General features: G+C 40.0%; 1 protein-coding gene across 4 annotated transcripts in view; it reads left to right on the top strand.

The window, feature by feature from the left end:
• UBE2K (ubiquitin conjugating enzyme E2 K) overlaps positions 1-15,517 on the top strand; it is an 87,482-nt gene that overhangs the window by 34,932 nt on the left and 37,033 nt on the right. For 2 of the 4 annotated variants that reach the window (XM_021938380.2, XM_003898597.4), the window contains exons 2-3: positions 4,801-4,894; positions 13,687-13,745. In XM_021938380.2, the coding sequence (XP_021794072.1) occupies positions 4,801-4,894; positions 13,687-13,745 (153 nt within the window). The remainder of the gene's footprint in view (positions 1-4,800; positions 4,895-13,686; positions 13,746-15,517) is intronic. The other 2 variants (XM_021938381.2, XM_031664650.1) reach the window with 1 other exon arrangement.

Raw genomic sequence — 15,517 nt, 5'->3', positions numbered from 1 at the left:
CTGTGGAAACAGAACTGTGAAATTAATTTTGTAAAATCGGGCTTTAATTTTTTTTTTTTGAGACAGAATCTAGGTCTGTCACCCAGGCTGCATGCAGTGGTGCAATCTCGGCTCACTGCAACCTCCACCTCCCAAGTTCAAGCCGTTCTTCTGCCTCAGTCTCCCGAGTAGCTGGGACTACAGGTGCCTGTCAGCACACCTGGCTAATTTTTATATTTTTGGTAGAGATGGGGTTTCACCATGTTGGCCAAGCTAGTCTCAAACTCCTGACCTCAAATGATCCACCCGCCTTGGCCTCCCAAAGTGCTGGGATTACAGTCGTGAGCCACTGCACCCAGCCAAATTAAAGGTTTTATAATTAATGTTGTTAGGAAAAGGGGAACTACGCTGCTTACTTCTATACAAGAAACTTAATTCTGAAAGTATTCTCATTTTACAGTAATAAAATTGAGAGTTAGGTGTTAAGTGGTATACCTGAATGAATACCACAAGGACAGAACTAGGATTCAGCACATAAGACATATGTCTTACTCCAAAGGCCATCCCTTTTGTAATACTGTCATCTTTCACCATTCTCCGTGTCTTGCTTATAGTTCCTGACTCTTAAAGTGAGACTTTAAGTTCGCTTGTGGGAGCAGTGGGATTGTTGTTTTAGATTGTGAAATAACTGGATGTTTGAATTAAACTGTGGTGGTATAAAGAATAATTGTTGCTTGATGGAAAATTGAGCTTTGAAGAAATTTTGACTTAACTTTCTGTTTTCTTTTTATCTTTAGTTATCTGCAAATAAAGACCCTACTCTAAACTCTATAGAATGCTTTTTTTTCTTTTTTTTGGCTTTTCGAGACAGAGTATCTCTTGTTACCCAGGCTGGAGTGCAGCGCCGTGGCGAAATCTCAGCTCACTCCAACCTCCACCCCCTGAGTTCAAACGATTCTCGTGCCTCAACCTCCCAAGTAACTGGGACTACAGGCATGCACCACCATGCTCGGCTAATTTTTCCTGTTTTTAGTAGACACGGGGTTTCACCATGTTGGCCTCAAACTCCTGACTCAGTGATCTGCCTCGGCCTCCCGAACTGTTGGGATTATAGGCATGAGCCACCGCACCTGACCAGAATGCTTTTTCGTAATGTAATTCATCATGATGATGGGTATTTTCTTGAGCTTATTTAGTACATTTCTCTTTTTTTTTTTTTTTTTTTTTTTTTGAGACGGAGTCTCGCTCTGTCACCCAGGCTGGAGTGCAGTGGCCGGATCTCAGCTCACTGCAAGCTCCGCCTCCCGGGTTTACGCCATTCTCCTGCCTCAGCCTCCCGAGTAGCTGGGACTACAGGCGCCTGCCACCTCGCCCGGCTAAGTTTTTGTATTTTTGGTAGAGATGGGGTTTCACTGTGTTAGCCAGGATGGTCTCGATCTCCTGACCTCGTGATCCGCCCGTCTCGGCCTCCCAAAGTGCTGGGATTACAGGCTTGAGCCACCGCGCCCGGCCTTTAGTACTTTTTTCATACAGTAATAATATTCTTTCTCTAGAGTGAAAAATGAGCAATTTTTTTCTGACTTATCATTTGGGGGCTGGACGTGGTGGCTCATGACTATAATCCCAGCACTTTGGAGGCCAAGGCAGGAGGCCAAAGCTGGTGGATCACTTGAGCCCAGGAGTTCAAGACCAGCCTGAGCAACATGGCAAAACCCTGTCTCTACTAAAAATTTAAAAATTTAGCCAGGCATGGTGGTGCACACCTGTAGTCCCAGTGACTGGTTAGGCTGAGGTGGGAGAAATCACCTGAGCCTGGGAAGTTGAGGTGAGATCACGCTGCTGCATTCCAGCCGGGGTGATGGGAGTGAGACCCTGTCTTAAACAAATAATAATAATTTGGGGATGATGTAGACAGAAATAAGGACAGAGGTATGAAAATGAATAATTTTTTTTTTTTTTTTTTTTTTTTTGAGATGGAGCTCTGTCGCCCAGGCTGGAGTGCAGTGGCCAGATCTCAGCTCACTGCAAGCTCTGCCTCCTGGATTTACGCCATTCTCCTGCCTTAGCCTCCCGAGTAGCTGGGACTACAGGCGCCCACCACCTCGCCCGGCTAGTTTTTATTTTTTATTTTTTATTTGTTTAGTAGAGACGGGGTTTCACCGTGTTAGCCAGGATGGTCTCGATCTCCTGACCTCGTGATCCACCCGTCTCGGCCTCCCAAAGTGCTGGGATTACAGGCTTGAGCCACCGCACCCGGCCAATGAATAATTATTTAGCATTTTGTTACCCAGAGATTTGGGCAGTCCCAAAAAGCAGCTTTTCTAATCTCCCTCTCCTCCTTTCCCAAAAAACGTTAATCAGATCCTTTAGTATCCTAACATCTTTGGGTTATTTACATACTACTTTTTGGAGGGGAGATTATGGAAAGCTATCGAGATGTTTGAAAGCATTGATAATTAGCAAGATGATTATTCTTGTAAGAAGCCTTAAGAGGAGAAATTTAAGTGTATTCTAAGTTAACACTGGCTTCTTAAATTGGTCAGTGAAAGTTAAATGCCTCCAATTTTCTTTTTAACATTATTTATGCATAATTTAACTAGACAATTTTCTTTTCTTTTTTTTGAGATGGAGTCTTGCTCTTTCACTCAGGCCATGCCATAGTGCAGTGGCACGATCTCGGCTCACTGCAACCTCCGCCTCCTGGGTTCAAGCGATTCTCCTGCCTCAGCTTGCCGAGTAGCTGGGACTACAGGTGTGCACCGCCACAACCAATTAAGTTTTTGGTTTTTTTGGTTTTTTTGAGACGCAGTCTCATTCTGTCACCCAGGCTGGAATGCAGTGGCACGATCTTGGCTCACTGCAAGCTCCGCCTGCCGGGTTCATGCCATTCTGCCTCAGCCTCCCGAGTAGCTGGGACTACGGGCATCCGCCACCATGCCTGGCTAATTTTTTTGTGTTTTTAGTAGAGGCATGGTTTCACCGTGTTAGCCAGCGTGGTCTCGATCTCCTGACCTTGTGAGCCACCGTGCCTGGCCATCAAAGTATTTTTACTGTTGCTAAAATGTACATTTTCTCCTCTACCACAAATACCAAGGTTGTTAATGATTTTTTAGGGCATAAGAAGTAGTTTCTTATTGTACATATTTATAGTTAAATTTAGTTTTTGGATAAAAATATTTTCAGAAAAACATGAAAAAACAATACTAATTAGAAAGTAAGTTTTTAAATCCTGTGTTTTTATTAAAAGACAGGATTAATTAGGAATGATGTGAACTTTGAAAAATTAGGATTTTAAGTAATGTATTGTTTCTGAACTAAATGTTCTGTACTAAAAAATATTTAACATAGTAAAAGAGTAAAAATTGTGTATTTTTTTGGGTTGGAGGAGGAAGCCAAAGACCTTTAAAACAGTAATTCTTACACCGTTTCATCCAGTAATCAAGTTTAAGAAAGTCAATCTAAAAGCAAAAAACTTCACTTTTGAAATCTTGAGTGAGGCTTTGTTTCATAAGAGTAGATATGTTGTGTCAATCAGGTAACAATATGGAATTCTAACCAAAAAAATGAAGATATAGGCCGGGCACAGTGCCTCAGGTCTATAATCCCAGCACTTTGGGAGGCTGAGGTGGGAGGATCATGAGGTCAGGAGTTTGAGACAAGCCTGGCCAACATGGTGAAACCCCGTCTCTACTAAAATTACAAAAATTAGCTGAGCATGGTGGTGGGTGCCGGTAATCCCAGCTACTCAGGAGGCTGAGGCAGGAGAGTTGCTTGAACCCAGGAGGTAGAGGTTGCAGTGAGCCGAGATCGTGCCATTGCACTCCAGCCTGGGTGACAAGAGCAAGACTCCGTCTCAAAAAAAAAAAAAGAAGATATAACTTGTACTTTAGGGATTTTGGTTTAAAAAATTGAGAGGAGAGGATTTACTGTATTTTTAACATAGGTTTGAGAATATAAGTGGAGAGCCCATTTGCAGGCAGGCACTTATGAATGTTAATGTGAATCCCACTGGGATGGTTTTCTGACTCATTTAAGGTTATCATGGCTCTGAGAATGGACTGTCATAAGATTAAGAGACTCAGTAATGCTATAGATAGGAAAGTACTTGGAGTAGTATAAAGTGCAAAATAAGTCAGTGTAGATAAATTTAAAGTAGAAATCTGGTTTTTGGAAGTAGGTAGTTGCCATTTTAATAAACTAAGCAGAAAAACAAATTGAAGAAGGCCTTAGATTCTTTTGAGGCATTTAGTCCTTTGGAATTTTCATGGAAAGGAGAATCTGTTACATAGCTAGAGCTTTCATCATTCTGGTGGATAGTGTACTATTTCAGTCAGTTAAACTAAACATTTAGAGTTGTTATGGTTAGTTCAAGTGAGAGTTTATGGCCTAAATGGCTTTTAATTACCCTGAATTTTCTGTTTATATAAGCAGAACTCATGTATCCTGGGGGTATAGTTCAGAATATAGTATCTTAGCGTTCATCTGTGGATGATTAATCACTTTGGACCTAATGTACGTGGAATTGGCAAACATAAAATAGGTTTTATACTATTTTTCTCTCATAACATTCCTAGAAATTCAAGAAGCCATTGTATTGTTCAAAGCGGTGTTATTTCATTTAAAACATTGAAGTTAAAATTTATTAGTTTGTTTTAAATATTCTTAAAACTGGCCAATTAAGTCCTAGAAAAGCCCAGACTTATTTTACTAGAGCAGATAATCAAGTTTATGAAAGGGGGGCGTTTCAAAAATTTTTATAGGTAATACTTTAGGCGTTTTTCTTGCTGACATACTAACATTTATTTTCTGTTTATTTTTAAGACGAGCAAAAATCAAATTAAAGTAGATCTTGTAGATGAAAATTTTACAGAATTAAGAGGAGAAATAGCAGGACCTCCAGACACACCATATGAAGGCAAGTACTTTTTTCTGTATCAAAATATTGTGCGTATTAGAACTTGTCTAAAACATTAAATCAGAATAATCTTAAACATCTATAAATTATATGGAGGGTAACTTCATTTGGTTTAGATAAACAGCAATTTTAAAAATACTAAATTTAGATACTTAATATAGACTGGTATTTCTTACTGAATTTTAGCTAATTTTTTTCTTTCCACAAAAAGTTTAGCAGAGCTTTGTTACAGGTATTATAGGTTAGAATTTAATAGAATAAAAGATCTGGCATGGTAAACCTCTAAATTATATGGACTATAGACACTCAGTTACCCTTCATATGGTATCTAAAACAGACCTTGCCTTAAATATCTCACTGGTGAAATGTTGCTTTTGTTTTTAAAGTTCTTCTTTCTGTCATTTAGCATTTCATTCACTCATATGTCTTCATACAGGCTGTAGTCCAAATGTTTTCTTTATTCAGGAAAGCTTTTAGTGATCATTTCAAGACACATAGAAAGGAGGTGGCTTTGCTGAACTTGGTGTTCACAAATTAACTCTGTAGCTACTTTAGACCATGGAGTTGGGTGGTAAGATACAGAAATAAGCCTTATAGCATTTTACTTTCTTATTAGGTGAGTCTTCGTTAATTAATATTATTGTAAATTTAGGTTATACAGCATATAACCAAGGTTCTTGCATTAATAGCTATTCAAATATTTGTTTATTAGAAAACATAACAGAATATATGGTAACCCTAATTATGCAATCTTTGCATGTATTTTCTCATTTAATCCTTTCAGCAAATCTTATTAGGTAAATACAATGATTGCTGTTTCATAGATGAAGAAACAAGTTCAGAGAAGTGACTTGTCTAAGGTCAACCATCTTAGCACAACTGATAGGCTTTGCCTTCAAAGCCTGTGCTTTTATTTTTTTTTTTATTTTTATTTTTTGAGATGGAGTCTCGCTCTGTCGCCCAGGCTGGAGTGCAGTGGCCGGATCTCAGCTCACTGCAAGCTCCACCTCCCGGGTTTACGACATTCTCCTGCCTCAGCCTCCCGAGTAGCTGGGACTACAGGCGCCCGCCACCTCGCCCGGCTAAGTTTTCGTATTTTTTAGTAGAGACGGGGTTTCACCGTGTCAGCCAGGACGGTCTCGATCTCCTGACCTCGTGATCCGCCCGTCTCAGCCTCCCAAAGTGCTGGGATTACAGGCTTGAGCCACCGCGCCCGGCCAAGCCTGTGCTTTTAATCACTTTATGTAAATCAGAATTCACTTAATATTGGAAGTGGTGGTGATGTCTATTTTGTTTTGTTATGTATTTTTTTAGATGCGAAGTTTTACTGTTACCCAGGCTGGAGAGCAGTGACATGGTCATAGCTCACTATAAATTTGAATTCCTAGGCTCAAGTAATCCTCCAGCTTCCTCAGTAGCTAGTACTACAGGTGCATGCCACCACATCCAGTTAAATACTTCATGTGTGTTTGTTGTTAATTTTTGTTTGTTTTTTGAGACTGAGTCTGTCTGTTGCCCAGGCTGGAGTGCGGTGGTGAAATCTTGGCTTACTGCAACCTCACCTCCCAGAATCAAGTGATTCTCCTGCCTTAGCTTCCCGAGTAGCTGGGATTACAGGCGTGCACCACCATGCCGGCTATAATTTTTGTACTTTTAGTAGAGACGGAGTTTCACAATAACAGCCAGGCTGGTCTTGAACTTCTTACCTCAGGTGATACGCCTGCCTTAGCCTCCCAAAGTGTTAGGATTACAGGCATGAGCCACCACTCCCGGCTGCCAGCTAAATACTTTTGAGTGGTTCTATAATTCTGTAATGAACAGTTTACCCAAAACCCTTTTTTTTTTTTTTTTTGAGATGGAGTCTCGCTCTGTTGCCCAGGCTGGAGTGCAGTGGCGCGATCTTGGCTCACTACAAGCTCCACCTCCCAGGTTCATGCCTTTCTCCTGCCTCAGCCTCCCGAGTAGCTGGGACTACAGGTGCCCGCCACCACACTTGGCTAATTTATTTGTGTGTTTTTTTAGTGGAGATGGTGTTTCACCTTGTTAGCCAGGATGGGCTCGATCTCCTGACCTCATGATCCACCCACCGCAACCTCCCAAAGTGCTGGGATTATAGGTGTGAGCCACTGCGCCCAGCTACCCAAAACACTTTTTAAAAATCTAATATTTTTGAATATTTTCTTGTTCTTAATCCAGATTGTTGAAGACCCTAGAATGTCTTTAGCATATTATACCAATTCTGTTTATTCATTTTTTTCTTTTTTTTTTTTTTTTTGAGACAGAGTCTCACTCTGTTGCTCAGGCTGGAGTGCAGTGGTGCGATCTTGGCTCACTGCAACCTCCACCTCCTGGGTTCAAGTGATTCTCCTGACAGCTTCCCAAGTAGCTGGTACTACAGGCGCCTGCCACCATGCCCGGCTAATTTTTGTATTTTTAGCAGAGACGGGGTTTCACATTATTGGCCAGGCTTGTCTTGAACTCCTGACCTTGTGATCTGCCCACCTCGGCCTCCCAAAGTGCTGGGATTACAGGCATGAGCCACCGCTCCCGGCCCGTTTTTTCTTTCTTTATTGGATAGATGGCATCTTGCCAAGTTACCCAGGCAGGTCTCAAACCCCTGGCCTCAAACAATCCTCTTGCCTTAGTGTCCCAAAGTCTTGGGATTCTAGGCATGAGCCATTGTGCCCAATCTTGTACCAATTCTTAAGTGATAAAATTTTATTTGTTGTTTTATAGTTAATATGAGCCATTTCTAGATATTTAATTTTTTATGCTGTTTATTGAGTGCTTCCTATCTGCCTTGCTTGGTCTGGCCGTTTTCATGGATGCTATTTCATTTAGTCCTTTTTACAATCATTAAATGTAGAGGAGACCTTTAGTTATCTTACGAAAATCAGGTGGTTGTCCTAATAGCAGATGTTTTTATGTAATAATATATTAGCTTCTTCTTGAAGACAAGCCTTACAGTTATTCTTGAATTTTTTTTTTTTAGATTGTTTTGAAGTATTTTTGGAAGATAGTAGGGCAATGACATTATTTTAGAGGTCTGCCGGCAAAGTTTTAAATTTTTTAACTGATTTTTATAAACAAGGCACTTCCTGAGCTAAATTAGATAGAAGCAATATTTAATAGGTAGATTAATTTTTTAAAATGGATAATGTATACTTATATACATTAAGATATATTAAGATATATTCTTATGGTTGGGTGCGGTGGCTCACACCTGTAATCCCAACACTTTGGGAGGCTGAGGCAGGTGGATCACGAGGTCAGGAGATCGAGACCATCCTGGCTAACATGGTGAAACCCGTCTCTACTAAAAATACAAAAAAATTAACCGGGTGTAGTGGCGGGCGCCTGTAGTCCCAGCTACTCGGGAGGCTGAGGCAGGAAAATGGTGTGAACCCGGGAGGCAGAGGTTGCAGTGAGCGGAGATCATGCCACTGCACTTCAGCCTGGGCGACAGAGCAAGACTCTGTCTCAAAAAAATAAAAAATAAAAAAGATATATTCTTTTGGTTAGAAGCAAGTTTGGTCATTTTTTTCTTTTCTTTTTCCCGATACCGAGAATGGGGCCAAAAGTTTGGTCATTTAAAAGTGCTTATTTCTGTCTGGGCGGGGTGGCTTATGCCTGTAATCCCAGCACTTTGGAAGGCTGAAGCAGGTGGATCACGAGGTCAGGAGTTCAAGACCAGCCTGACCAACGTAGTGAAACTCCATCTCTACTAAAAATACAAAAATTAGCTGGGTGCTGTGGTGTGTGCCTGTAATCCCAGCTACTCAGGAGGCTGAGGCAGGAGAATCCCTTTAACCCACAAGACGGAGGTTGCAGTGAGCTGAGATCTCACCGCTGCACTCCAGCCTAGGCGAGAGAAGGCGACTGCGTCTCAAAAAAAAGTGCTTATTTCTGCTGCTGCTGCTGCTAAATGAGTATCTTGATGAGATTAGATTTAATATGCTTTTTGGTATATGTTTGAGGTAGAGTAACTTTAATTCTATTATTTTATGTAAAACTGTTGAGAGAAGTTCATTTTGTTAAGGAAAAGTACCATTCAAGGGCATAAACTTTAATGCTTTTTCTTTTAAATATAACGGTAGGTTAAATATTTATTGCAAGGATGTTGCAGTTTTTTGAGTTTTTAAAAATCTAAACTTAAATGCTAAGGCAAAAGTTTACATGTGGAATGTTAAACTATTTATGACCATTATTAAGTAATGAGGCAGCTGTTTTATAGTATTTAAAGAATCAGATTGTGAAGTAGAGTACTCACGGGAAAATGCCATATTGTAGATATTACTTAACTCAATTTTCTTCACCACTTTTGCCTTAATAATTCAGTGACAAAGGAACAGTTTAGTTCTTGAGCTTTTCTTCCTAAAATTTCTTTTAGGTTTATGGAATCATTGTTGACAGCTTAAAAATTCTCATTCCTTCCCCATCTCCTCTTTGGGTTAAGTTAAATTTAAAGATGGTTAATTTTTAATATTAAAAGCTATTCTTCAAGAAGTTAATGTTTTATAGTAAAAACTATTATAATGTGAATAATATAGTTATCATTAGTTGTATTACCCTGATCAGATGATGCTATGATTAATGCTAAGTGGTCGTATATTGAAAGTTGTCAGAGCATGTAACATAAGGGATAGAAATAGAAATAAGATTTTAGAGACTCGTGAGTCCAGCATTATTTATATAATATCTCTGGGCCCTCACACTGCTCCTAAGAGATTATTTTGGCCATTAACGAAGAACTTTGTATGATGGGTTATAGAGATGGTAATCTGGAGTTTAATCAGAAAAAAATAATTCTTAGGAAGGAAAAAGAAAAGCCTATGTAGTGCTGAAGCCAAATTTATTATAACTATATTTGAAGCTAGCATTTCTAATTCTGGGTATAGACGGTTATAGTCACAAAATTTCTTCAGGTACCCTTCTCTTACGTGTCAGTTTTTTTTTTTTTTTCTTTCCACTACTTTTCTTTAAATTTCATTATTGTTACTATATGTTCTGCGATTCAGGCATTTAGTTCAACTCATGCATTAATCACTATGGGATTATATTAAAAAGAACTAGTGGTTGGGCATAATGGCTCATGCCTGTAATCCCATTACTTTGGGAGGCTGAGGCGAGTAGATCATTTGAGGTCAGGAGTTCGAGACCAGCTTAGCCAGCGTGGTGAGACCCCCTCTCTACTTTAAAAAATTAAAAAATTTGCCGGCATGGTGGCACACACCTGTAGTCTTAGCTACCCAGGAGGCTGAGGTAGGAGAATTGCTGTAACTGGGAGGTGGAGGTTGCAGTGAGCCAAGATCGCACCATTGCACTCCAGTCTGGGCAGCAGAGTGAGAATCCATCTCAAAAATAGCAAGAAGAGAGGCCAGGTACAATGGCTCTTGCCTGTAATCCCAGCACTTTGGGAGGCTGATGTGGGCAGATCACTTGAGGCCAGGAGTTCAAGACCAGCCTGGCCAACATGGTGAAACCCCATCTCTGCTAAAAATACAAAAATTAGCTGAGCGTTGTGGTGGGCACCTGTAATCCCAGCTACTCAGGAGACTGAGGCATGAGAATTGCTGGAACCTGAAAGGTGGAGGTTACAGTGAGCCAAGATTTTGCCACTACACTCCAGCCTGGGCATCAGAACGAGACCCTGTCTCAGAAAAAAAAAGAAAAAGAGGAAGAAGAAGAAAAGAAGGATTCAAACCAAAAAGGGCTTGAAGAAAATAGTACCACTTTTATTTTTTCCTCAGATTCATAGTCATCCATCCATTCATAACAATGGAGTAGTAAGGAGATACATTTGAGAGAGTCTAGAATATACTGAAGAAAGTCTCGCGGCCGGGCGCAGTGGCTCAAGCCTGTAATCCCAGCACTTTGGGAGGCCGAGACGGGCGGATCACGAGGTCAGGAGATCAAGACCATCCTGGCTAACATGGTGAAACCCTGTCTCTACTAAAAAAATACAAAAAAAACTAGCCGGCCGAGGTCGCGGGCGCCTGTAGTCCCAGCTACTCGGGAGGCTGAGGCAGGAGAATGGCGTAAACCCGGGAGGCAGAGCTTACAGTGAGCAGAGATCTGGCCACTGCACTCCAGCCTGGGTGACAGAGCGAGACGCCGTCTCAAAAAAAAAAAAGAAAAAAAAAGAAAGTCTCCTGTTTGACTTTTTAAAGAACTGAGTGTATAGAATTTTGAAGATAATAATGCTACTAGCACACAGTTTTTTATTTTACTTTTTATTACGGGAGTTTCAGATACATAAAAAGGAATAGGCCGGGCGAGGTGGCTCATGTCTGTAATCCCAGCATTTTGGGAGGCTGAGGCAGGTGGATCATGAGGTCAGGTGATCAAGACCATCCTGGCTAACACGGTGAAACTCTGTCTCTACTAAAAATACAAAAAAGTAGCCGGGCATGGTGGCGGGCGCCTGTAGTCCCAGCTACCCGGGAGGCTGAGGCAGGAGAATGGCGTGAACCTGGGAGGTGGAGCGTCCAGTGAGCCAAGATGGCGCCACTGCACTCCAGCCTGAGCGAGACTCCGTCTCAAAAAAAAAAAAAAGAATATAATGCAACCTCTTCAGCCAGCTTTAATAACTATCAGCTCATGGCCATCTTTGATCTAATGTATTCTTTGATTATCTTGAAATAAAATCTCATAGTCTTATATATAACTATTTCAATAGAACAGTTTTATTTACTGTATTTTGTAATAGTATTTTGTTATTAGTAATTGGTCATAAAATCTTAGAAGATGCTTAAACTCTTAAGAGTTAAGAGTTGAATCCAGCCTCTCATCCAGTGCAAGACTTACCCCTTCGGAGTTTTCTTTTCTTTTTTCTGTTCTGTTCCGTTTATTATTTGAGACAGATTCTCGCTCTGTCACGTAGGCTGGAGTGCAGTGGTGCGATCTTGGCTCACTGCAATATCCACCTCCTGGGTTCAAGCGATTCTTGTGCCTCAACCTCCCGAGTAACTGGGATCATAGGCACATGCCACGATACTCAGCTAATTTTTGTACTTTTAGTAGAGATGGGGTTTCGCCGTGTTTGTCAGGCTGGTCTTGAACTCCTGGTCTCAAGTGATCTGCCCACATCAGCCTCCCAAAGTACTGGGATTACAGGCATAAGCCATTGTGCACGGCCCAGAGTTTCTTAAGAGGCAGTTATCCTCTCCTTGAGTCTTGAGTACCCCAGTTGTGAGAAGCTAGACGCTAGATAAATTTTTTTTTTTTTTTTGAGATGGAGTCTTGCTCTGTTGCCCAGGCTGGAGTGCAGTTGGCACGATCTCGGCTCACTGCAAGCTCCACCTCCCGGTTTACGCCATTCTTCTGCCTCAGCCTCCCAAGTAGCTGGGACTACAGGTGCCTGCCACCATGCCTGGCTAATTTTTTCTATTTTTTAGTAGAGATGGGGTTTCACCATGTTAGCCAGGATAGTATCACTCTCCTGACCTTGTGATCCGCCCCCTTGGCCTCCCAAGTGCTGGGATTACAGGTGTGAGCCACTGTGCCCGGCCTAGATAAGCTTTTTAAAAATGCTGTATAGATGCTAGTTGCTCCAGATAACTTCAAAACAAAATTAAAAGTTGCCTTCTATTTGTATATTACTGGTTAGAAAAGCTCCTTGGTAAAATTTTGCATTTTATAAACCCATTTAAAGGAATAGTTTGGACCAGGTGCGGTGGCTCACGCCTGTAATCCCAGCACTTTAGGAGGCCGAGGCGGGTGGATCACGAGGTCAGGAGATCGAGACCAGCCTGGGTAACATGGTGAAACCCCAACTATACTGAAAACACAAAAAATTAGCCAGATGTGGTGGTGGGTGCCTGTAGTCCCAGCTACTTGGGAGGCTGAGGCAGGAGAATGGCGTGAACCCAGGAGGCGGAGCTTGAAGTGAGCAGAGACCGCGCTCCACTGCACTCCATCCTGGGCAACAGAGTCAGACTCTGTCTCAATAAATAAATAAATAAATAAATAAATAAAATAAAGGAATAGTTTGTCTTTATGTCTATCTCTCTTGTTGAATTTTGTTTAAAAAATAAAAAATATATTTAAAGTTTTTTATATTAAAATAGAAACAAGGTCTTGCTGTATTGACCAGGCTGTACTCAAACTCCTGGCCTAGCTTTAAGCAGTCCTCCCTCCTCGGCCTCCCAAAGTGTTGGGACTGCAGGCATTAATTAGCCATGGACCTAGCTTGTTTTTTTTAGGCTGGTACAAAAGTAATTACAATTTAATTGCACAAATAAAATGTTAACAAATAAGTATTGACATTTAATTTAGGGCACAAATGAAAAGATTGGGACCTTATTTCATTTGCAAGAAGCAGCCAGAAGTAGAATTTTGTTTATGGCATAATCTCTGTCCTTTGTATCATCTATACTTTCATCCCTCCTTGCCGCCTTTCTTTCTTCTTTTTTTTTCTGACCCTTTTTTTGTTTGTTATTTAGCAATTCTTAACAGGGTGGATTAGAGGACACAGTGGGAGATTAGAACTCTAATAGTTAATTGTCCTGATGAAATGTTGACATTGCATTGTCTGGATTTAATGTATTTATCTCTAGCCTTGTTACTCATTGATAAACTAATATAGTTGTATGAAGTGGATATTCTGTATGCTTTAAACAACCTTTAAATTAAAAACTAGTGCTTTTGATTACTTTCTTTCTGGGTTTCAACTTTAAAATGAATTTCTTTAATTGAATATGAAATAGCTGCTCTGAAAAGTTCATCAATTTATTTGTTTTACATATTTGAATTGAGCAGCATTCTTAACTTTGTTTTCCCCATTTTTTTAGGAGGAAGATATCAACTAGAGATAAAAATACCAGAAACATACCCATTTAATCCCCCTAAGGTACTGTAAGCCTATTTTTGTGCATGAACTTATAAAATATTTTATATTTCTGACCTCTTTTTATTAATATATATTTTAAGGCTTATTAAAGTCACAGCTTTATGAGTTGTTTACTGTGTAAATTTGATGTGGACGGTATTTTAGGTAATGGCAGATGGCTTGCTTCTGAAATTAGAATGAAAAGCAAACTTACCCAAAGGCAGCCATTAATGGCTCAAAACTGGAATAGGATGTACATCTGACAATGGCTCATATGCTAGATCTAGAAATACTTGTCAGTGTTCCCAAATTTAGAGAGCCCTTTTACACATAGACAGAGGTTCTTACTTGACTCAAAGAAGTATGTGTTTTAGGAGACTAGCTTCTCTATTCAGTCATTATTTGAGTACTTTGTGCCAAGGAATATAGCAGTAACTGAGACTTACACTGTTCCTCCTTTCATAGAGGTCACATTATAGTGGGGAAAAAAACTGAGCATGGAATTGCAACTGTGACAAATGTTGAAAGGGAGAATGGAATACCCTAAGATCATGTACAACATGGGGACCCAACCTAAACTTATTTTTTGATTGAACCACTTCCTTTATGTCTCTGCTTTTACTGTCATCAGCACTTTAGGCATTCAACTTTATTCCCTATTTTGTCTGTTATTTAATCACCCTTCCATCTTTGCCACTTCTACTCATTCTCTGCACTGTTGGTCTAGAAATATTCCTAGAGTGCAGTTTTGATCATGCTGCTTTTCTTTCCCTGAATAAAGTCTAAACTCCATGGCTTGACACTTTAAACCTCCTAGAACCTGACCCCAATCTTGTTTCCCACTCTAATCTTCTACCACTTCCACCCACAATGTGGGTCTCATTTTCCATCTTAGATTGTTTATTTGTAGATGATGCTTATTCTTCCACAGCTTTCTATCAGTTTCGCTTAAATCTTTGCCCCTATTATTTAAAATTGTAGTGTTCTATGAGGCCCGAGTATCACTTTCTTCTTTAAGCTGAGTTCATCAAATGTTTCTCCCTCTCCTCTCTCAATAGCATTTTATACAGTTTATATAGTGACAACACAAATATAGTTCCAACTCATGTATTATTTTGGATATGTATCTTTTTTTAGCTTCTATGCTCCTGAGTCAAGGACCATGTCTTATACACCTATATATTATCAGTAGTTTCCAATAGTGTAGTGTCCCTTGAGCATATGATAGCAGTCACTCAGAATGTTCTAGAATTTGTTCATTCAACCTATTGGTTGTTCCAGTTTAAGAATAGATATGATAATGAAAGTTCCAGGGTGATTTTGGCTCACCTAGCATTATGGGGTGCCTATTAGTCTATTGTTTATGTACATCTATTTTCTGATAAGTCTGGTTGATTTTTTTTTTATTATGATAAAATATACATGACATAAAATTACCATTGTAATCATTTTTATGTGTACAGTTCAGTGGCAGTATATTTACCTTGTTGTTTAACCTTTACCATTATCTGTCTATAGAACTTTCTCACCTTCCCAAACTGAAACTTCATACCCATTAAGCAATAACTCCCCATTATTCCCTGCTCCCAGCTTCTGGTAACCACTGTTTTTGTTTCTCTAAATTTGATTAATTCATAAACCTCATGTAAGTGGAATCATAAAATGTCGTTTTGTGTCTGGCTTATATCACCTAGCATAATGTCATCAAGGTTCATTCATGTTAAAGCATGTGTCAGAATTTGTTTTTAAGGCTGAATAATATTCCATTCTAAGTATAGACCATATTTTGTTTT

Source organism: Papio anubis, chromosome 3 (genome assembly GCF_008728515.1).
Source record: "Papio anubis isolate 15944 chromosome 3, Panubis1.0, whole genome shotgun sequence".
In the NCBI taxonomy this organism is placed as follows: Eukaryota; Metazoa; Chordata; class Mammalia; order Primates; family Cercopithecidae; genus Papio; species Papio anubis.
This window is presented reverse-complemented; position numbering and strand designations above follow the sequence as displayed.